The sequence below is a fragment of the Schistocerca piceifrons genome, chromosome 6, assembly GCF_021461385.2.
Source record: "Schistocerca piceifrons isolate TAMUIC-IGC-003096 chromosome 6, iqSchPice1.1, whole genome shotgun sequence".
In the NCBI taxonomy this organism is placed as follows: Eukaryota; Metazoa; Arthropoda; class Insecta; order Orthoptera; family Acrididae; genus Schistocerca; species Schistocerca piceifrons.
Genome location: NC_060143.1, coordinates 267,666,053 through 267,690,676, shown reverse-complemented (window position 1 = coordinate 267,690,676; position 24,624 = coordinate 267,666,053). Strand labels below are relative to the sequence as shown.

The 24,624-nt window shown below is 43.7% G+C and overlaps 1 protein-coding gene across 1 annotated transcript in view; it reads left to right on the top strand.

The window, feature by feature from the left end:
• The window catches only part of LOC124803269 (lachesin-like), a 217,085-nt gene that overhangs the window by 117,050 nt on the left and 75,411 nt on the right, over positions 1-24,624 (top strand). Inside the window, exon 5 of the mRNA XM_047264452.1 lies at positions 642-770. Within this exon, the coding sequence (XP_047120408.1) occupies positions 642-770 (129 nt within the window). The remainder of the gene's footprint in view (positions 1-641; positions 771-24,624) is intronic.

Below are 24,624 nucleotides of genomic sequence, written 5' to 3'. Positions count from 1 at the left end.
TGTGGAGGTATTTCCACCCAATTTGAGGTAACTGTGGTAACAAACCGAATAAATCATTATTGCATTATTGTGACGAGCCACCGGAGACCACTGATCACGTAAGCGAAAATCCTCAGAAAACAAACCGGAACAACCTCGGGAGTTTTGTTGGTAAAATCGTGTATTCTCTGGAATGATATTTTCACTCTGCAGCGGAGTGTACGATATGAAACTTCCTGGCAGATTAAAACTGTGTGCCGGACCGAGACCCGAACTCGGGACCTTTGCCTTTCGCGGGCAAGTGCTCTACCATCTGAGCTCCCCAAGAATCTCATTCTGGAAACAACCCCCAGGCTGTGGCTAGGCCATGTCTCCACAATATCCTTTCTTTCAAGAGTGCTAGTTACTCAAGGTTAGCGGGAGAGCTTCTGTAAAGTTTGAAAGGTAGGAGACGAGACACTGGCAGAACTGAAGCAGTGAGGACGGGGCGTGAGTCGTGCTCGGGTAGCTCAGATGGTAGAGCACTTGCCCGCGAAAGGCAAAGGTCCCGAGTTCGAGTCTCGGTCCGGCACACACTTTTAATATGCCAAAAAGTTTCGGGTATACTCTGTGTATGAACTGCCGACCATATTTTATCTGACTTGTTTTTCTGGTTCTTCCAGTGGAGACGTACGTGGGCAACGACCTGCACCTGTGGCGGCTGGACCGTCGCCAGATGGCGGCCTACCTGTGTATCGCCTCCAACGACGTGCCGCCCAGTGTCAGCAGGAGAATCGTGCTCAGCGTCAACTGTGAGTACGGGCAGCGCTGCGTATCCAAAGCAAGCAGCCCAAAACCCCCCTGCAGGAGCCTATGACACAATTATTGCTCTTTATTTTTTGTTTTCGCTTTGCGTTAGGACTTTCTTGGTCTGTGGCAGCTACATGTGGTGGCTCAGTTTTTTGCTGGCCTTCCAAAGCAGTTTTGCATCACTTCGGTTCTACAAGTTCCGGAAGCCGTATAGAAAATTGGAATAGAAATCAACATAAGCATCATTTCCGTCCTTTCTATTGCTCATGAAAAACCGCACACTGCGTGTTGTACCACCATACAGCGAGACCTTCAGAGATGGTGGTCCAGATTGCTGTACACACTGGAACCTCTAATACCCAGTAGCACGTCCTGTTGCAGTGATGCATGCCTATATTCTTCGTGGCATGCTATCCACAAGTTCATCAAGTCACTGTTGGTCCAGATTGTCCCACTCCACAACGGCGATTCGGCGTATATCGCTCAGAGTGGTTGGTGGGTCAAGCCGTCCATAAACAGCCCTTTTCAATCTATCCCAGGCATGTTCGATAGTGGTTTTAGGCGCTTCAGGCCGGAACCGAGATGCTGCTGCGGTCGCAGGTTCGAATACTGCATCGGGCATTCATGTGTATGATGTCCTTAGGTTAGTCAGGTCTAAGTAGTTCTAAGTCTAGGGGACTGATGACCTCAGATGTTAAGTCCTGTAGTTCTTAGAGCCATTTGAACCACTTGTAATATGTTCGATAGGGTTCATGTCTGGAGAACATACTGGGCCCTCTAGTCGAGCAATGTCGTTATCCTGAACGATGTATTCACAAGATATGCATGGGGACGTGAACTGTCGTCCATGAGGACGAATGCCTCGCCAATATGCTGCTAATATGGTTGCACTTTTGGTTTGAGGAAGGTATTCATGTATCGTACAGCCGCTACGGTGCTTTCCATGACCACCAGCGGCGAACGTCGGCCCCACATAATGCCACTGCGAAACAGCAGGGAAGCTCCGCCTTGCTGCACCAGCTGGACAGTGTGTCTAAGACGTTGAGCCTGGCCGGGTTGCTTCCAAACACTTCTCCAACAATTGTCTGGTTGAAGGCACATGCGACAGTCATGAGCGGTCCATTCGGCATTTTGCTCGGCCCATCTGTCCGTGCTGCATGGTGTCGTGGTTGCAAAGATCGGTCTCGCGATGGACGTAGGGAGTGAATTTGCGCATCTTGCAGCCTATTGCGCACAGTTTTAGTCGTAACACGACGACCTGTGGCTGCACGAAAAGCATTATTCAACATGGTGGCGTTGCTGTCAGGGTTCCTCCGAGCCATAATCCACAGGTAGCAGTCATCCACTGTAGTAGTAGGCCATTGGCGGCCTGAGAGAGGCATGTCATCGACAGTTCCTTCGTGTCTCCTCCATGTCCGAACACCATCGCTTTCGTTCACTCCGAGACGCTTGGACACTTTCCCTGTTGAGAGGTCTTCCTGGCACAATGTAACAATGCGGAACTACAGACTACAGAAGCCGTGTACCTCTTTCCTGGTGGAATGACTTGAACTGATCGGCTGCCGGAGCCCCTCCATGTAAGAGGCGCTCTTCATGCATGGTTGTTTACATCTTTGGGCGGATTTAGTGACATTTCTGAAGAGTCAAGGGGGTTTTGTCTGTGATGTCAATGTCTATCTCCAGGAGTTCAGGGAACCGGTGTAATGGAAAACGTTTTTTGATGTGTCTATATGCGTATATGTATATCGAACGAAATTTTTTGTCACTACCCAACGTTCACTCCCATAGAGAAATAGTGGTACTGTTATAACATTATAAAATTTACGTTATCTTTCTGTTGTTACTTTATTTCGGAGAGATTTTGTAATGGTACAATTTAGATAATGGAACCACTTAGTTTTCTGTTTCGTGATTTAGTTGTCCTCTGTAAACTTGTATTCTCCCTAAAAATTAAAATATATCTGTCTGGTCTACGACTGGAAAAACATGTTCTGTATTTCACGTGTCGCCGCAAGATGACATGTTGCTCTTGCAGTACGTACCAGAAGAGTATGACAAATAATTTATTACCATCCCCTATATCCAGTTTACGGCGTTTGTCCTGGCGGTGGGAAAATATACTTTGTCAGGGAACAGTAGGTCGTCAGCTTTGATCGCTGTGTCAGAAGGCAGCAGTCGATTGTCATGCAACTGATGAAACTGTGCTCGTCCGAGTCGACGAGCGCGCAGTGGGAGCATATCGGCGTGCCCACGAGATGAATTGAGTGCAGTCGATACGGTTCGGGCATTTGCCGTTAACTACTACATACCACAATGAACGTACCTCTGTAGGGAAGGAGGGAAGATGGACGCTCTCAATATTCTCTGCCTCTGCATCGCCGGGTACTTCTGTTCGGCCACATTGCGAGATTTTTGCTGAAGGAAGCTTCGATATATGTCTTTCGTTGTGGGTAACTCCAGTACACTGTCCTGAATGTAACTGTAATCGACGAAGAACTCCCGTAGGTGTGTGAGGGGTGCCGTGATGTGGCCTACATTGACTGATGGACAAAGTGAATGGGGAGCCACTTCGTTGATCATAGCGCCCATTAAGGCTACGTGCTCCGTTCTCCAATAGCGTTGCATCGTACTAAGAAACAGCGCACACCCACTCTTTCTCACGTTTACGAGTCCTGTGCCTCCTCCTCTCGGTGGCAGCGTCAAGGTATCGTAGCGGATTTTGAAGAGGACGTCAGCACTTACGAAATGTCCGAAGGCCGACTGCAGTCTTCACCCGATCGTGATGGGCAACGGCAGTATGTGTGCCAAGTGACAATTTCCGGTGCCAAATATACGTTGACATAATGTGCGCGCTGGAACATATCTATGGCGCGCAATGCATGTTGTACCAATGCGTGAATCTGTCGCAGTAGCCGTCGACAATTAGACGCCGCTGTACGCCGTATGTTTCCATGGACTACCGCTCTCAAACACTCGAGAGTGGGGACCATGGTGATGGACACTGCTGTCCCTTGTAGCAGTCCTCTGCCCACTTCCAAACATCGATCTAACCGCCACTGCTCCATACTGCTGAAGCTATTCCAGCGCAGCCTGGATTTCAGCTCCGGACTTGACCAGAAGAATGACGTCGTCGGCGTGTGCGCGGCATTGCAAAGATACAGCCCATAGTTGGACGCGTTCAAGTCGTTGTAACAGGCCGTGTAGTGCAGGATCAAGAGCAACTGCAAACAAGATGATCGAAAGGGGGCAACCTTGCCGCACAGAGTGCCGTTAATCAAAAAATGGTTCAAATGGATCTGAGCACTATGGGACTTAACTTCTGTGGTCATCAGTGCCCCAGAACTAAGAACTAATTAAACCTAACTAACCCAACGACATCACACAATCCATGCTTGAGGCAGGATTCGAACCTGCGACCGTAGCAGTCGCGCGGTTCCAGACTGTAGCGCCTAGAACTGCTCGGCCACTTCGGTCGACGTTAATCAACCTCATGATCGTATCCACAAACGGGAGAGGGATTCCCATCCGTTTCATGACGCCTCGTGGGAACATATGTTCCACTCGATCGAAAGCGTGATCGAAATCCACTGTCACGAGGGCTCCTCGTAATCGACATGCAGTCATCAATGCTATGACATTCCTGTATGCCCTCAGCACTATATGTGTATTGTTCTTCCCACCTAGACAAGTTTGATCTAAATGTACTTTGTCCTTTATCGCCGCTTGAAGGCGAGCACGGAGGATACGTGCAAATATCTTGTAGTCTCCATTCAGTAATGTCAAACGCCGGTAGTCTTCTAGTTTATGACCACCAATTGGTACAGGTATCATGAAATCCTCTGTGTACTCGATAGGGACACGTAAGGTAGGTTTTAAAGAGTTCATTGCACATCTGTACCCATGTCGGTCCCATTACGGTATAACTCGTGAGGGACCCCATCCGGTCTAGAGGATTTATTTAACGCACCATACTTTAGGGCTGCGTCCACATCATTTATGGTAATATCAGGTATAAGGCCGTCCACTTCAGTGGGATGCTAGTCCGCTGGCATTTGTCGAAGCACTTCTGCCAGTCTTACTCTGTCCACCGCATAGAAAGTGCTGTAGTGGTGAGCAAAAGCACGTACAATGTCCTTCAGTAACGTGACCCGCGATCTGTCTGCCATTTCGACATCCCGTATGAGTGTACGTCGCCACTGCCTTTTTTCTCTCAGTATACAGTGTAATGAGAGCCGTTCGTTGCGTAACCCGTCGAGCATTCTCGCACGTTCTTTAACCCCTTGCATCTTCACCTTCGTAAGAGGCACCAGTTGTGCTATGATACGTTGGACAGCCTGCTCACGGTCGAGAGACGGTGGTTGTTTCGCCAACTGTCCCAGAAATGTGAAATAAAATTCGGATGTCGCCCGTTGCCAATGTGACTTATCCTGGCCATATCATGTGAACGTTCTGCGTAAAGCCGGTTTGACGTAGCAGAGCCACCATTTAAGCGTCGAATCGTGCGTACGTCATGTGACTTCAGCCTCCCGTAAACAATTCTCATCATGCTGATGGGTTATGTTGAGCTTCCACGGGCCCCTAATGCGCAATGTCTTCTGTCGTGGCAGAGTGATGGTGCAGATGTAAGCCTCGTGAAGGCCATAGGCCACAACTCGGTTTCTAAAGTACATACATCCGCAGCTGTCGCCATGCGTCATTTCCCATGTGTCATGCAGTTCAAGATCACGGCCCAGCGTTTTTAGCACTGGGCAAGGAACGAAGTGTGGTCATTGGTCCTCGAGTTGCAGAACGCAGTTGAAGTCGCCGCCGACGATATATATTTTTGGTGTACGTACTGTAAGACCTTCAGGACACACACCATCAGAATATTGGACTGGTCGCTCTAACGAAGTAGGCGAGCGTCAGCAATATGTCTCGTGGTCTTATCGGGGCGTGTTTATCTTCTGCCGTTAGGTCAGACGATAGAAATGCCACTTGCACGCTTAGAGTAGCAGATTGACGGTGACCAATTTTAAACAGAACTTCATTAACTTTCACACACATTTATTAAAATAATAACAATCATTAAAATTACTTAACTTGGTTCTGGATGCTATTTACAATTGACAATCTGAAGTTCCTTTAGTACAGGTATGTTAATCTTATTCTCACATATATCGCTATTGTACATTGTCACATTCACTTCACTGTCTTACCGTCGTCCTCTTCTGCAGCATTCAGCTTCTTTAAATGCGTTATTTCATCTGCGTTGTAGCCTATATAATTGCCCCTCGCCTAGCTTTCTCATTCTTAAAATATTATCAGAATTAAGGGTTTGTGAATCGTTGTTGAAATATTCAAAAAAATTGTCCCACTTACTCCATGTTTTTCGTTATGTGCATTAATATGGTACAGGTGTACTGTTATAATTACATAATGTGTTCTCTTACTTGTGTATCTGTAATCCTATACCCCGTATATTCTGGCCTGTCCCATTACGTAAGATGTCTGCTTTCCATTCGTCAAATGCAAATGTTTCTTCTGAAGGGTTACTTTGTTTGCGTCATTGCTTGTTTTTTTGTTGTCACAATCAGTGAGTGTAAGAAAATTTGTTCATAATAACTTTGATAGTGAAAAATGTTAAGGAAGACAGATATAATTCTGAATGAAAGAAAGGAAAGAACTAACAACAGGAAAAGAGAATGAAGTATGCTCTCAGCTTGCTCGGGAACATGCTCATCGTCAATTACCTAGCAATGGAAAGAACGTCATTGCCCCCTGATATTAGTATTCGTAATATTTTTTTTCATTTCATTGATTGACATTTCATCTAATACTTGTTATGGCGGTATTTTCGTTTTAGAATGAGGTACTTCATTTACAACTTTCTCAAATTCAACCACGTAATCTACGCCCACATGATGCTTCTTAGACCTGAAATGGTAACTTTTTCCTTCTTAGACGAATTCAGTACACATTTTACCACCTTTTGCTATCGGCCTTTGACAAAAGCTGGTTGTCAAGTCTATGTTTATTGATAGCTTGATATCACTTAACTTCAGTACTGGACTTTGTAGTACCTCACTCTTGTCTATTTGTGATGTGATGACTTTTTCACTATCAAACCTTTTATCTACAAATACTTCACCTCACGCTCTGTTTTTTGTGATGCAAGACCAGTCTTGATTCAAGAGTCTTGATTCAAGAATGGTTGAACAAATTTTTTTATATGTTTTACATGTGTTGCTGACTCGCGTTACCATGATTTTACTTCTCCTTCTAACATTCGATTTTTTGTTGTTCAGTCATGCTTTCAGGAATGATGCCCTCAAACTGACTAATGAAGGCTACTGGATGTATAGTTCCCTACATAGAGAAATGATGAAATTTATACACAATAGCGTGATTTGCTACGTCACTTACATGAACAATGTCTTTCTTTCATTCTTGTTTACACCAAATTTCTACTTCGTTTTCTATTTTGTCTTGCATGTCAGGAAGTATTTTTTGCTCTGTTTCGCTCAATTTCCCCTGAATCGCACTTGTTGTCTTTGCAAGAGCTTTCTACATGTGAAATATCAAGACTAAATATTTCTAGTCATTTTTGATACTCTGTAAATTACTCGTGATAACTTTGCTTTACTCTTGTCTTACATTATTTATTCTATTAACTGTTGTTCATATTATCCCATTTTGACCCTGCAAACTCTTATTAAAGTTTTTTGATTTCATGATCAATCTTTAGGTTTATTTGCGAGTTACAAACTTCCAATTTTTACGGCATTCTTTTCTTCGTAATTTATATCCTTACTTCATCCTTCAGTTTGAACTTCAAGATTTGTAGCGTTTTTTGTTCAAAAGCATCAAATATATCGTTAACTTACATATTAGGGACGGTATAGCCACCATTGTTGTGCCCCTCTCATCTCCTTCTTTCTCCTCTCCATCATAGCTTCGAATTTTACCATTCTATTTCTCTTCCTGTAACCTTTCTACGTGTTCTATATCTCTTTCACCCCATTCTATCGTCTTATGTCTCTGCTAGATGAGAATAACTCACAAGATGCAAGAACATAACGAGAAAATTCCCAACTAGCAATAGGACTGACATTCATAAAAGAAAAATATGTTTACTTTCACATACATAGTCATTACTATTATTATTATTATTATTATTATTATTGATTGTTATAATTATTTCTTATTGTTATAATTATAATTGTACTACTGTTATAATCTCAATTTTTTTAACATTGATACTGTATAACACGTGGTATGTCCATAATGTTCTGTACAAACTGAAATTCGTTCAATCTGAGTATGCCTGGTTAGGTGTAAGAGAGGGCCTGAAGGCCCTAATCTTGCCAGGTAAAATAAATGCATAACTAAATAAATAAATAAATAAATTTGAGCTATTCTTAGATAAACTTCTTTTAAGCCTTTGTGTATTTTCTTTCGTGCTTTACTTCATTCCTCCTTACATTCTTCTTGTGATTTTCTTAATACTTCTTTACATTGTTTAACTGCCTGCTTACATTCTTTTCGTGCTATTTTTTGTTCTTGCAAAATTAATTTTAGCGTAGACCTTATATGCTGATCTTCCGAAGTTCCCGAAGTGTCTGCTGATGCTGTACCACGACTTACTTCTTTTACTCCAGACAATTTACTCATACTAATGTTCCAGTCACAAATCCTGCAATGCTATATGCTAGTGCAACACTTACACTACATTTTTTCCTCGACCTACTGTCGCTGATTCTCATAGATGTGGGCTGCACCGCCGGCTGCAACTCCGCTGTTGTGGTGTGCTGAAACTGTCACTTCCAACGCAACGTGTAGTGTTAACAACGCCGGCCGCTGCCTGCTTTCGCCGCACAAGTTGTCCATGGTTATCTCGTGTTGCTCTGTACACCTCGCCGTCTCTTACCACGAAGAATCTTGAAATGACGATTTGTATCGTCATCCCATGGTCCGCGCACACAACGTGAACTTTTATTCTCATAGTGCGGCAGCCCTACTTATTCCTCAATTTCCGGTGCTTCTTTCATTGTAAGAGAAATCTTGGTTTTGAAGAAACAGGCATTAGAGTTCAACTAAACTCCAAAATCAATTCAAACAAAGTTCTAAACCTACTTATCACAGTTCTCATGCAGTTCTCTTGTCTTTCACAGTTTACCCGTATCACAGTCCTCACACAGTTTGCTCGATGGTTACAGTTCTCATTTTTCGCTAATAAAGTATAGCCTCATAATTCAAAACCATTTAGACTTAAAAGATTATTTCCTCCAGGGATGGCATGTACGGCAAGTTGAAAAAGAGAGAGAAGGAGGGAGCGGGAGATATATACGTGCATATGATAAACCCTTTTCCTCGAAAATTTCTCTCCTTCATACCACCTCTGTGTTACCACAGACGACGTCTCACTGATCTCATTAATACTAAGACTGCAGTCACACAAGTTGCCTGTTTGCTTCTACAACAGGGTCGCCGGAGCTCTTCACAACTGAGTACGTTTGGAGCATTATGGACAGGCCCCTGCAACCAACTCTGAATTCTGGCGATCTAAAGTGCCAGTTGGACATAATTTGGCACAATATGCCTCAGAAGAACAACCAGAAACTCTATATCAATGTCAAGCAGAATAACCGCTTGCATAATGGCCAGAGGCGGACCAACGCTTGATTGACTTTTGGCGCTCTAACTCTTCAATAAATCATCCAAAGCCGTCCGCTGTGACCGAGCGGTTTTAGGCGTTTCAGTCTGTAACTGCGCTGCTGCTAAGATCGCAGGTTCAAATCCTGCCTCGGGCATGGATGTGTGTAATGTACTTAGGTTAGTTAGGTTTAAGTAGTTCTAAGTCACCGATAGATCTGTACCTACAGATTGGAAAATTGCGCAGGTCGCACCAGTGTTTAAGAAGGGTAGTAGGAGTAATCCATCGAACTACAGACCTACGTCATTGATGTCGGTTTGCAGTAGGGTTTTGGAGCATATACTGTATTCAAACATTATGAATCACCTCGTAGGGAACGGTCTATTGATACGTAATCAGCATGGTTTCAGGAAACATCGTTCTTGTGCAACGCAGCTAGCTCTTTAATCGCACGAAGTAATGGCTGCTATCGACAGGGGATCTCAAGTTGATTCCGTGTTTCTAGATTTCCGGAAAGCTTTTGACACCGTTCCTCACAAGCTACTTCTAATCAAGCTGCGGGCCTATGGGGTATCGTCTCAGTTGTGCGACTGGATTCGTGATTTCCTTTCAGGAAGGTCGCAGTTTGTAGTAATAGACGGAAAATCATCGAGAAAAACTGAAGTGATATCGGGTGTTCCCCAGGGAAGCATCCTGGGATCTCTGCTGTTCCTAATCTATATAAATGGCCGGGGTAACAATCTGAGCAATTCTCTTAGTTTGTTCGCAGATGATGTTGTAATTTACCGTCTAGTAAGGTCATCCGAAGAACAGTATCAGTTGCAGAGCAATTTAGAAAAGGTTGCTGTATGGTGTGGCAGGTGGCAGTTGACGCTAAATAACGAAAAGTGTGAGGTGATCCACATGAGCTCCAAAAGAAATCCGTTGGAATTCGATTACTCGATAAATAGTACAGTTCTCAAGGCTGTCAATTCAGCTAAGTACCTGGGTGTTAAAATTACGAACAACTTCAGTTGGAAAGACCACATAGATAATATTGTGGGGAAGGCGAGCCAAAGGTGGCGTGGCAGGACACTTAGAAGATGCAGCAAGTCTACTAAAGAGAAAGCTTACACTACACTCGTTCGTCCTCTGTTAGAAGATTGCTGCGCGGTGTGGGATCCTTACCAGGTGGGATTGACGGAGGACATCGAAAGGGTGCAAAAAAGGGCAGCTCGTTTTGTATTATCACGTAATAGGGGGAAGAGTACCGCAGATATGATACGCGAGTTGGGATGGAAGTCATTAAAGCAAAAACGTTTTTCGTCGCGGCGAGATCTATTTACGAAATTTCAGTCACCAACTTTCTCTTCCGAATGCGAAAATATTTTGTTGAGCCCAACCTACATAGGTAGGAATGATCATCAAAATAAAATAAGACAAATCAGAGTTCTAACAGAAAGGTTTCGGTGTTCGTTTTTCCCGCACGCTGATCGGGAGTGGAATGGTACAGAGATAGCATGATTGTGGTTCGATGAACCCTCTGCCAGGCACTTAGATGTGAGTTGCAGAGTAATCATGTAGATGTAGATGAAGTCTGGGGGACTGATGACGTCAGATGTTAATTCCCATAGTGCTTATAGTTATTTGAACCACTTTGAAATCATCCTATATTTCTGAACACTAATAAATCCCTCGTGGTGCGTCGTGTATTTTACTTTTGTCTTAGAGTGTATATATGTGTGATCATACCTGAGGCTGAAGTATATTAACTATCCTAATAAATTCCGGGTGGGAAGGGTTGCTGGTACCCGGCACGAATCCGCCCAAAGGATTAGTGTCGAGGTCCGGTGAGCTGGCCAGTCCGTGGATGGTTTTTAAGAAGGTTTTCCATCTGCCTCGGTGAATGCGACCTGCTTCCCCTTACTCTGCCTCAGTTACCCTATGTGCGCGATTGCTGGGAGAACACTTTCTCCATGTACGCGTACACCATAATTCCTCTACCACACAAACATTGGTGTTACTCTCGTCTGGTGTGAGACGTTCCCGGGGAGGGGGAGGGGGGAGGGCCGAACCGCACAATAACCCTGGGATCGGTGTGAGGCGACGGTGGGGTGAGTGTGGACTGCTGAAGCCTGTAGTGGGGTTGTGTACCACTGCGGGCTACGGCGGGGTTGAAGCCTCTCCGTCGTTTCAAGGTCCCCGGTCCCATACAATACAATACAATCCTACAAAAACTATACGACCATGAAACTGACTGAAACAGGTAGGGAATAGCAACGGAATTCTAAATATAAAATGGAATATTTATCGTAAGGATAGGTTAGTTGTTGACTGTGGCGTCGTATTTATAGCAGATTTACGAATTACACAATATCTAGAGTGATTATCATAGATTCCGAATGTGAATTAATCAGGGTGAAGTTATGCGTGAAAGGTGAGCCAAAAATTGTAATCGGATGCTTCTCTAAACTACCTGAGTCAGGAGCAGCTGTGGTACAGCGCTTCAGAGAGAACTTGCCGAATGTCATGAATAAGTTTCATGATAATGCTTTTGTAACAGAGGGTGACTTCAGTTTTACAGTTATAGAACGATGGAGTCAGGTATCAAAACTGGTGGCATAAACAGCGATTCGTGTGAGATCATTCTGTATGTCTTGTCGGAAAACTGCTTCGAGCAGATAGAGTACCAACTCGTCATGGTAAGGTCTTAGAGTAGATCTTAGACCTGAACCAGTCTACGTAGAGGAGAATATCATTGATCATAAGATTATTGTAGAATCCATGAATAGCTGTATGATAAGTAATGTCAAGAAAGACGGAAAAATAGGAAAACTGAAAAGCATCGTCCAGTATGCCCTGTTGTTAGATAAGTACGAGGGATATTTGGAAAGTAAGGTCCGTTCGGTTGCGAAATGGAAACCACAGTCAAAATCTGAAAGAGCTTTGCATAAATGTGTTGCTCAGTGTTTCCAGTATGCCTGTTGATAGTGACATGACTCTCTTTCCAGTTCTGAGCAAGTAGAAGTGCCTAGAGTAATAGTGTACTCTGCCAAGTATGAGTGGTTGCTGAGAGCTTTCGCCTGATTTCGTGTGATGCATTCCCTTCATCATGCCAGTTCTCGGCCACACACTGCAGGGACAATGATGACACCTCTTCAGGGTTTTCGATGTGAAGTGATCATCACCATACAGACCGGATTTGGCTTCTTCTGACATTCGTCTCAGCTCACATGAGCCGCTCGCCAAGAAGACAACATTATGGGACAGGCAACGAACTGCATATCAGCACGGAGAATAGGTGGAAAGCACAGGCGGCTGCCTCCTGTGACGAGGGCATTGGAAAGTTGGTACCTTGCCACGACAGATGTTTGGGCCGGAGCGGCGACTGTGGAGATAGGTAGCTGGAAGGTGTAGCGAAGTGTTGTGAGTAAAATATTTTTGAGTTTAACTGTGGTTTCCATTTCGCGTCCGATCAGACCGTATTTTCCAAACAGCCTTCATATGTTCCGAGCCAGACCTTAAGAAATGGGAAAGATCCACTGTGCTTTAATAGCCGCGTTAGAAAATTGCTACGTAACCAAAGAGAGCTTCGTCACAGATTAAAGAGAACTCAAGACCCAATTGTCAAATAAAATGCTGCACAAAGCGAAAATTAGTGTAAGCAGAGCAATTACTGTAGTGTTAATTGTTTTTGAAAGTAAAAGTTAGTCACCCAGTCTGACTGGAAACCTTACGTAAGGGCAGTGAGCGGCTCGGAATCATCGATTCAGTTGCTCAGTAACATTAATGGCACCGAAACAGAAAATGACAGTGAAACGCCCGCTCAACCCGCAGGGCAGAACAGGCGATTAGAATTATGGAAAGGGCCAAATAAGGTGGCGGTCAGTTTCACCGGAAAACTGTAATTTATTGTAATTTAATAACACATTTGAACTAAAACGGCACATAGCCGAACCATTCAACTACAAGTTTCAAAATCCAATTTTTCACAGCAGAAGGCCTCCAAACAAGAAATCTTAAAATATCAACAAGATAAATTTCAAGTGACTGAAGACATGCAGTTAAATTTGCAAATAATATATACAGGCGGAAAGCCTCAAGGCAAATGTGGATAGAACAAACATGAACAAGGTGCAAAACAAACGTCTAAAAGCCACAATTAAATTTCAAAATTTTAAAATATGTTACGATAATCTTTTAAGGCAGAAGGCCGCAATGTTTTCTCTTAAGGGGAAATTTTATGAATAAGGCATTAAGTGGCTGAAGGCCTTCAGTCTGGAACCGCGCGACCACTACGGTCGCAGGTTCGAAACCTGCCTCGGACATGGATGTTTGTGATGTCCATAGGTTAGTTAGGTTTAAGTAGTTCTAAGTTCCAGGGCACTGATGACCTCAGAAGTTAAGTCCTTTAGTGCTCAGAGCCATTTGAACCATTTTTTTGGCTGAAGGCCCACAGTTTATTTTCCAGATATTCAAAATACCTTAAACCCTTAAGTCTTAAGTGGCCGAAAGCAATTTAATTAACAAGCAACGTAACGACAGTAACTAAATTTAAGAATAAGATTTTAAGCGGCTGGAGGCCCACAGTTGATTTTCCAAAAATTCAAAATACCTGAAACCTTTAAGTTTAAAGAGGCTGACCACACAATAAATGAAAAGATAATACAACAACAGTAACTTTCAGTAAAATATCCACTTGCCAGAATTCAAACTTACTCATACAGGCTGAAGGCAATTGAATTACATAAAACAAAATAATTTTTTTAAAGTATCATTAGATAAAATAGATTACCAACAGACCATTAAACACCCATGAAAAGGACAGTGTACACAGTGGCACTCAGAAGCCTCCACGGGTATGGGGGGGGGGGGGGGGGTGTCCTCGTAACATTAACAATCACTTAGGTGAGACAGGAGGTGGAGCCAACTACATTTGATCCGTCGGTAACGCAACCAAGAGACAGTCACGGACCGAACGACAAAATGACTTGCTAGCCACCAATCAGTACATGAAAACTCAAGAACCGAACTGTTACAGACGTGATTATCCACAATGAAATATGTATTAAGCTGTCAAAACTACACACCATGTTGGGCAGCAACAACAGGTGAGGAGAGGACACCGCCTGAAATTACGTTAGTGGCCAGGGCAGGTAACCGGAACACTTACGGCCACAAGGCAGAAAATACTGCTGGTACACTTGAATTTGAAATAAGGTAATATAGTTAACTCCCCCAAAATGAACACTGCCTGAATTTACGTCAGTGGCCAGGGCAGGTAACCAGAACACTAACGGCCACAAGGCAGAAAATTACGTTGGTGCACTTCAGTTGTAGCGAACCAATATAGTTAATTCCACCGCACGGCGGCTCGATTTCACTGCTACAACCACTGAGTGCTGCTCAGAGGAAAAGCTCCCCAACAGCGAACCACCGAAACGAACGACACAAAGTGAACGGACGTGGCATGGGTACTTAAGATACCACTCAGCTTTGACATCCTGGATCGGTAAGCCACGAAGCTCGTAGCGATCGGACAGCTCCACACACTCTCCGACACTGTGCATTGACCGCCAGCGAACCCAGCCGACTGTGCCACATGGGGATACCCTTCCTCGTCTGCGCCAACCGACCGACTGCCCGCACACACCCTAGCCGGAAATTATATGCACAAGACCAAATATGGTACACGGTGCAAATATCGTTACACACCGCCGGTGTCACACGTAGAAGGAGGAAGAAACACGGCATAACCGCTACAACGGCGGGAAACCAAATGCAGATGCACAGCCAAGTTCAAGGAAGCGCATAGTTCAGAGTGAGCACGGCTCAGACAGAGAGGAGGCCGAAATACCGAATTCTAAATTCCGAGGATCATAGCACGGTCCCTCATTTCAATCGTTGTATGAACTTCGAAGTGGCAGATGTGGAGATAACAGACCGCAGAATATAAATACAGCTGCAATCGCTTTTTATTTTAAAGATATCAGTTCCAGATAAAATGCCTGAAAGTTCTACATAAGCTATGCGAAAGATCTTGATCGCTTCCCACCAGCAATTTGTCGTAGGCCATCGGAGCAACGAAGGGTACTTAGGAGTGCAAAAGAGTGCGGGAAATCTCCGTTTCAAGAATTATCGTATGACAGATGCACATAATTATAGGCTTACATCGTTGGCGCCAATCTGATTCAGAACCATACAACATGTTTTATGCTCATGTCTTATGACGTTTTTGGAGAACTAAAGTCTCCTCTATTAAAAAAAAAGTATGTTGCGTATCCCATAAATCGATAGCTTTCGAAGCTCACTCTGTTCCTGCATGATGTCCACTGAGTTGTGGATACCATCGCTCAGGTTACTGTCGTGTACCTCGACGTTAGGAAGACTTTTGACACCGTCCCGCACTGCCGTTTAGTGAAAAAAAAAAGAAAGCGTTTACCGAGTATCAGACCAGGTTCGTGACAGGAATCGACACTTCCCTGCAGAGATAACTCAAAAGGTCGTTCTTAAAGGAACAAAATCGACAGGCGTAAAGGTATGTTTGGGATACTCCAAGTAAGTGTGACAGGAACGTTACTGTTTACAATGTCTATAAATGAACTAGTAGAATGCGTCAGAAGCTCATAAGGCCGTTATCAGATGATGTGGTTGTCCATAAGAAGGTAGCAATAGCAGAAGTCGGTAACGATGTGCAGAATAATCTCCAGAAGTTTGCTGAATGCTACATGGATTGGCAGTTGACCATGAAATGTAACATATTGTGCATACATAGGAAAAGAAATACATTACTGTACAAGTGGACTTCTGATGAAAAACTGCTGGAAGTAGTAACCACTGTAAAATATCTTGGGGCAAATATCCAGCTTGATCTTAAGTGAAATTACCGCATAACACAGTAGGAAAAGCAGGTGTAACGCTAAGGATCATAATAGGTATATTCTTAAGGAAATGTAATTCGACCTTTAAAGGGGTGGCCTTACAAAGCACTTGTTTAACTGATTCTTGAGTATTATTCATCAGTTTCGGACCCCTAGCAGGTATGACTGAAAGGAGGGATAGAGAAGATCTAAAGCGGCGCGGCGCGTTTCGCCTTGGGCCGTGTAGTCGGCGCGAGAACGTTACAGAAAGAGATCTCCAGCGGTAGATGTTACAAGGGAGACGTTGTGCATCACGGAGAGACCTACTACCGAAATTTAAAGAGAGTGCTTTCCGAGAAGAAGCAGACAACATATTAACTCCTCCCACATACGTCTAGCGAGATGCCCTCTTCGAGATAATTCGACAGATTTGACCTAATACAGATGCTTCCCGACAACTACTCTTCCCACCAGCCATTCGCGAAAGCAAAAAGGAAGGGTTTTCATTTAGTGGTACCAGAAATACCCTCCTCCGCGCACCGTTAAGTGGCTTGCGAAGTGCTGAGGTAGATATACGAGGGTCACTCCGACAGAGATGCACACTATTTTTTTTTTTTTAAATCCATACTGGTAGAAACCAACCTCGGGGAAGATCAGTTTGGATTCCGTAGAAATATTTGAACACGTGAGGCAATACTTTCCTTACGACATATCTTAGAAGAAAGATTAAGGAAAGGCAAACCTACGTTTCTAGCATTTGTAGACTTAGAGAAAGCTTTTGACAATGTTGACTGTAATAGTCTCTTTCAAATTCTAAAGGTGGCAGGGGTAAAATACAGGGAGCGAAAGGCTATTTACAATTTGTACAGAAACCACATAGTACTTATAAGAGTCGAGGGGCATCAAAGGGAAGCAGCGGTTGGGAAGGGAGTGATACAGGGCTGTAGCCTCTCCCCGATGTTATTCAATCTGTATGTTGAGATATTGAGCAAGTAGTAAAGGAAACAAAAGAAAAATTCGGAGTAGATATTAAAATCCATGGAGAAGAAATAAAAACTTTGAGGTTCGCTGATGACATTGTAATTCTATCAGAGACAGCAAAGGACTTGTAAGAGCAGTTGAACGGAATGGACAGTGTCTTGAAAGGAGGATATAAGAAGAACATCAACAAAAGCAAAACGAAAATAATTGAATGTAGTCGAATTAAGTCGGGTGATGCTGAGGGAGTTAGATTAGGAAATGAGACAACTAAAGTAGTAAAGGAGTTTTGCTGTTTGGGGAGCAAAATAACTGATGATGGTCGAAGTAGAGAAGATATAAAATGTAGGCTGGCAATGGCAAGGAAAGCCTTTCTGAAGAAGAGAAATTTGTTAACATCGAGTATAGATTTAAGTGTCAGGAAGTCGTTTCTGAAAGTATTTGTATAGAGTGTAGCCATGTATGGAAGTGAAACATGGACGATAAATAGTTTGGACAAGAAGAGAATAGTAGCTTTCGAAATGTGGTGCTACAGAAGAATGCTGAAGATTAGATGGGTAGATCACATAACTAATGATGAAGTATTGAATAGAATTGGGGAGAAGAGGAGTATGTGGCACAACTTGACAAAAAGAAGGGACCGGTTAGTAGGACATGTTCTGAGGCATCAAGGGATCACAAATGTAGCACTGGAGGGCAGCGTTGAGGGTTAAAGTCGTAGAGGGAGACCAAGCGATGAATACACTAAGCACATTCTGAAGGATGTGCGTTGCAGTAAGTACTGGGAGATGATGAAGCTTGTACAGGATAGGGTAGCATGGAGAGCTGCATCAAACCAGTCTCAGGACTGAAGACCACAACAACAACAACAACTTTTATTCTAAATGTTTAAAAGTTGTACAGTATGTAGATATATCGTTTAGGAACAATATTTTCATTTCTCCACATAATTTCCATCCCTCTCAACTGCCTTACGCCATCTTGGAACCACCACCTGTATACCCCCGCACGGTAAAATTCTGAATCAACCTGTTGGAGCCACTGTTCGGCAGCGTGCACAAGGGAGTCATTATCTTCAAACCTAGTTCCACGAAGAGAGTCTTTCAGATTTCCAAAGGGATGATAGTCACATGAAGCCAGACCAGGACTGGAAGGTAGGTGTTTCAGTGTTAACCATCCGAGTTTCTTGTTTCTTTGTGAGCCACTGTCAAAATCCTGGGAACCCTGCTGGCACAAACCTTTTCTACGCCAACACTTTCAGTATTCTGCAAACACTTCCTTCCCCTATCCCAACGTAGCGTGACATTTCGTTCACTGTGATGCGTCTGTCAGCAGTCACCAATTCGCTAACTCTCTGCACATTGAAGTGTGTGCAGTTCGAGGCCAGCCGTTGCGAGGACAATCCTCAATATTGCCGTGCCCGCTTTCATCACGTAACCTGCTTGCCCACTGACTAACTGTACTGCGATTGACAGCAGCATCTCCATACACCTTTTTCAACCTCTTGTGGATGTTTCTCACTGTCTCGTTTTCACAGCACAGGAATTTTATGACAGCACGTTGCTTCTGACGAACGTCAAGTGTAGCAGCCACCTTGAAGACATGCTGTGACGGCGCCACTCACGGGAACCGGTTGAACTAGGTTTGAAAACAAGCGGGAAGGATGTATCTACACACTGTAAAACTTTCACACATGCAGGATGAAAAATGTATTTTTACAAAAATAGTGTGCAATTCTTTTGGAGTGACCCTTGTACTAAGTGATCCAGACAGCCTCGTTCTCAATTTCAACACAGTGATGGAAACAATAAATTCGACTAAGTGAACGGTCAGTTGAATAGTAAGAACAAAAATCTCTTCTGCCACTCTCTTTGGCAGTTTATGTTCTAAAGCAAATTTGTTCAGAAGAATGAAAAGAAGTATGTACTGTACTGACAAAAGCTGTAATAAGTATAAGAATTTGTAACAGAATTTATTCCAATGAGAATACTGTAATTATGTGAGCCTGAAGGAGTCCAGGAACACATCAAAGATACCTCCGCAAAATCATTCGAGCTCTAGAGACACAGCGGTAACTGCTAAAGAGCAATCCTGTAACTAGCAAGCATTTCCATACACGCAAATGTTTGTACTGTGCTCCGTCTCTTTACGCATTCTTTACACCCAGTGGCGAGGACCACATGAATACAATGTGCGCCCCGCGCTTCTCTTCTGAAGTGTGCGGTTTCGGTAGTGGACGTTTACCATTGCCTCTTTGTGTGAATCGATACGCGCAGGTCATATCTTTTCCGCCGGTAGTGTGTGCACTGTATCGTGGAGGATGGCATGTGGGATCCGATGTATTGGTTAAGTGCTTGACTTTGGAATTTTGGGTATATAACTATTCGCTGTCTGCTGCTGCTGCTGCTGGTGGTGGTGGTGATGGTGTCACTCACTCGTGTTGTGTGGAACGTTGACGCTATCTCACGACAAGATCGTCGGAGATATGGGGCGGGACATTTGCACATAACCTGAACTGTTTATTGGCGGGTATCTTCTGATGGCGTTGCCCCTGCCTGCACTGGATGCCTGAAAAGCAACAGCCTCGTGGCTATGATAGCAATGGAGACGGTTGAAGGGTCCGCCTTTGGCAGAACAGGCTTGATAACACATGCCAGGGCAATACCTAGTGTTGAGACTTTATGACGGAGATTGTACTGGGTGTCCAATCAAGGGTCGCTATTAATATGAGAAGGAGATGCTGACGGGGAGGCAGGAGATTAACTAGTGGTTCAGCTTGGTAGATTTCTGCAAGGGAGCAGTGTTCAGGATGTCTGAGGTGGAGCAGCCACACAGTTCCTTTCCCCAACATTAACAAAGCGTTATAAGTACTAAGATAAAGTATCACGTCTGTTTATGAAGAGGTTCATTTATGAAGATTCTCTGCCTCGTGATGACTGGGTGTTGTGTGCTGTCCTTAGGTTAGTTAGGTTTAAGTAGTTCTAAGTTCTAGGGGACTGATGACCATAGATGTTAAGTCCCATAGTGCTCAGAGCCATTTGAACCATTTATGAAGAGGTTCATTTGTGAAGAGTTCTACTTCCCCATTACTTCGTAAATGGATTTATTATGAACTATCGTGCTGCGGCTCATTCTTTAGGACGATAAACTGAAAGATGTGGCTTATAAATTCAGGTTTGTTGAGTAATTTGATTGCCTTTTCTTTGACCCTGCCGTCCGGAGTGTCCGAGCGGTGCTAGGCGCTTCAGTCTGGAACCGCGTGACTGCTACGGTCGCAGGTTCGAATCCTGCCTCGGGCCTGGATGTGTGTGATGTCCTTAAGTTAGTTAGGTTTAAGTAGTTCTAAGTTCTAGGGGACTGATGACCACAGATGTTAAGTCCCATAGTGCTCGGAGCCATTTGAACTTAACCTTATTGTCTACCAGATTAGTACATTTAAATTCATAAGTGGCCACACGGAGATTTTGTCAGCTTCGACCAGGGCACAAACGCCGTCAATCATAACGCATGACACGCAACGGATTCTCTGTATCTTGAAAATGGTTCAAATGGCTCTGAGCACTATGGGACTTAACATCGGATGTGATCAGTCCCCTAGAACTTGGAACTACTTAAACCTAAGTAACCTAAGGACATCACACACATCCATGCTCGAGGCAGGATTGGAACCTGCGTCCGTAGTGGTCGCGCGGTTCCAGACTGAAGCGCCTAGAACCGCTCGGCCACACCGGTCAGCTCTTTGTATCTACATGCAGTGCCTCTTCCATGTTTTGCTGTGATAACCTCTCCTTGCCTTCAGGTAGACATTCTGGAGGCTATGACGGCCTGAGTCCACAAAGACTGTCGAATGGTGGCTGAATGTTTTATTTGCTTAAACTCACCCCCTGTGCAAGTAACAGAACATGGCTCGGTAAAGAAAAATTATACAATATTGCTGTCATGTGACATTTCGCTTGTCAGCCCCCACAGAGCAGGCCATAAAATCTGTCAAAGTTGAGTATCGCTTAGTAGTTTCATTTAGCACCTGTAACATAATTGGAAATTCAGAGCACAGTGAATGAGGCAAATATGAGGAGCTACCCGAAAATACTGTAGAAATACGTGGACTACAAGAAAGACTGTAAGAAACGAGAACGTCGACAGAATCGGCGATCAAAGGAATCTATGGAAAGCCCTTAGTAGTAGAAGGAAGAAGCTGTTACGAGGTGATTTGACACATGTACATGAGTTAATCCACATTACTAGAAAACGTTATAGGGTGCAAACATTGTAGGGATGACAAACATTGGAATATATCCAAAAAATAATTATGGACATAGGAACTCTAGTGCTACGCTTAGATGAGGAGAGTAGCACGGGAGAGGAAATAGTGACGGGTCGCATAAAGCAAGCCAGAAAAAATAGAGGTGTATGACGTTGGGACGAGTCCAAGGCAACTTTCCAAAATCTGCATCTGTATCTACTGTTCTGAGGCCATCTTGCGGTGTGTGGCGGAGGGTACGTTCTCCACCACTGTCATTTCCCCCTTTCCTGTTTCAGTGGCGAATAGTTCGCGAGAAGAACGATTGATTATATGCCTCCATGAGGGCTCATACCTGTGTAATTTAATCTTCATGGTGTTTTCGCGGGATACACGTACGATGGAGCAACATATTTGTTGCCTCCTCAAGGAACGTACGCTCTGAGAACTTTAACAACATACCATACCGTGATCCACAATGTATGTCTTGCAGCGTCTGCCACTCAGCTGATTGGTCACCCCAGTGACGCTTTCCTGTTTACCAAATTAACCTGTAACGAAAGGCTCTACTCTTCTTTGTGTTTTCTCTCTCTATAAGTAAATGTGGTACAGATACCATACTGACGAGCAGTATCCAGAGTACTGCTCGAATGTGTGTTTTGCAAGCTACCTCCTTTGTTAATGGTCTACATTTCCTGAGGATTCTCGTAACGAGTCTGTCTGCTTTCTGATTTAGTCGCGATTAATTTCATGTTGTCGTTCCCCTCCAATCCACTCCGTACGCACACTCCTAGATGTATAATACAAGCAAGTTTTTCCAGTTATTGCTCTACAAATGTGTGATCATAGAGTAGGGTCTTTCTCTTTAAGTATTCGCAATAAGTAACATTTATTCACGTTGAGAGTCAGTTGGCCTTGACTGCAACAAACGTCAACAGCGAAAAGCTTCACGGAGCTTCCGGCGTTATATACTAGGCCATTTATATACAGATTGGTCATAAATACACTGAAAAGTCTGTGAGTGTGTTGCAGGATAGGATGTGCTGATAAATAATTGTTAAGAAGAAAATTCGATGCGTTGCGTCTTTTCCGAGCTAATTAGCACTGAAGTTAACGAATCAGGGCTTTGCGTGCGCTAATTCAAGCGGTCCACCAAATACAGTTAGTGTCAATTATCGTAATAGTTTAGATGACACCGCAAGGGACTGCTTAGCCTTGAGCTTGTGTTCTCTCCTTATTACCGTCAGATGGAGAGTTTTTGTATCGCTCTCTTCTTCGGTTTATAGGACATCAAATGAAGAACACGTTTGGAGACACCGCCTCTCGCGGGCGCCTTGATTTTCACCCGCAACGTCCTTATTGGCTAATTTCAATGCTAATTAACTCGGAAAGGCCCAAAATTTAGAATTTTTTTCATAACAATTATTTCTCAGCAGAACCTATGCTGCAACATGGTTACAAGGTTTTGAGACTGTTGAAGGCCACCCTGTATATTTTGAAAAGTAATGGTTGTCCAGTACTCCCCTATGGCGTGCTCCAAGCTATTTTTGCCTCTGAACACTTATGTACGTTCAGAATGACATCCTTTGAGAGTGACAAACTGTATTCTGTTTTCAAGAAACTCCTCAGTCAGATCAGTCATCTGTCGTGTTATTCCCTATACTCGCATTTTGTTTATGATGTGGCATTGCGGAAATGTGTCGAATACTCTCCGGAGGTCGAGGAGGACGGTAGCAACTCGGCCGCCGGCATTTACTGCCTTCTGGGTCTCATGGACTGACGGAGCGAGTCCAGGTTTCAATATATCATGTTTTCAGAATGCTTTTGCTCCCTACAGAGGAGGTTTTCGGCCTCCAGAAATGTCAAAATACCCGAGCGAATATAGTGCTAAAGATTCGTGTTGTAGAGACGGAGATGGAAATCAATGCAGATATCTGTCGTTTCTGCATTTCAACGTTTCCAGTACCCCGAAAAAGATAGGGTTCTTAAGAGCAAATTTTCTGACTTTTTAAATGACAAGCCGGTTGAAGGCAATACTAAACTGACAAAAACGTTAATTATAATTTCGGGAAATCGAAATAACAATTCTTAGGTTGCAAGAAATAGAAAGATTGTTCATGGTGGTCTTGTTGCTGATTTTCTTTGGGTTGGATGCTTTAGACATAAAACAATATTTAATCTGGTGGACAGACAAAGTACAAAGTGAGAACCTTTTAAATATCAAACAATGACGTATGTCTGTTGGGGCGTTCGCGCTATAACAAGCCAAAATAAAGGTGACAGGATACGCCGAGTGCAACCTGTAGTAGTTTGCGGGCTCCTCACTAGACCTCGAAAGTGAAACACTATCTTGCGAGAAAGCAAACATCGGCTAAAGTGGTCGAAATTTCGCTGTGGTTTGCTGGTTATTGGACTATAGGAAGGAGGAGGATCCTTAAATTTACTGATTCATAAAATTATTCCCCATTAATCCTTTCAATAATAAACAATAACATACATACAAAGAAATATACACAAAAATAATTGTTTACAAAGTTGTTATACCAATATTACTGTTGTTCTGAATGGTTCGCAGGGGTGCTTCTGTAAAGCTGTGAGGGCGGTGCGTGAGTTGTGCTTGGGTAGCTCAGTTAGTAGAGCGCTTGCCCGCGAAAGGCAAAGGTCCCGACTTCGAGTCTCGGTCTGGCTGTGTGCCAGTTTTAATCTGCCAGGAAGTTTCATATCAGCGCACAGTCCGCTGCAGAGTGAAAAACTCATTCTAGGAACATCCCCCAGGCTGTGGATAAGCCATGTCTCCGCAATATCCTGTCTATCAGGAGTGCCACTTCTGCATGGTTCTCAGACGAGCTTCTGTAAAGTTTGGAAGGTAGGGGACGAGGTACTGGCAGAAGTAAAGCTGTGAGGACGGGGCGTGAGTCGTGCTTGGGGAGCTCATTTGGTAGAGTACTAGCCGGCGAAAGGCAAAGGTCCCGAGTTCGAGCCTCGGTCTGGCTTATAGTTTTAATCTACCAGGAAGTTTCATATTAGTGCACACTCCGCTGCAGAGCGAGTATCTCATTCTGGATTACTGTTGTAGTCCCTGAAACTGTTATGACCAATATTTTGTTTCTGTAATCACTATTATCTGTTAATATTTCTATTCAGATAAATGATAATTATCTTTATAA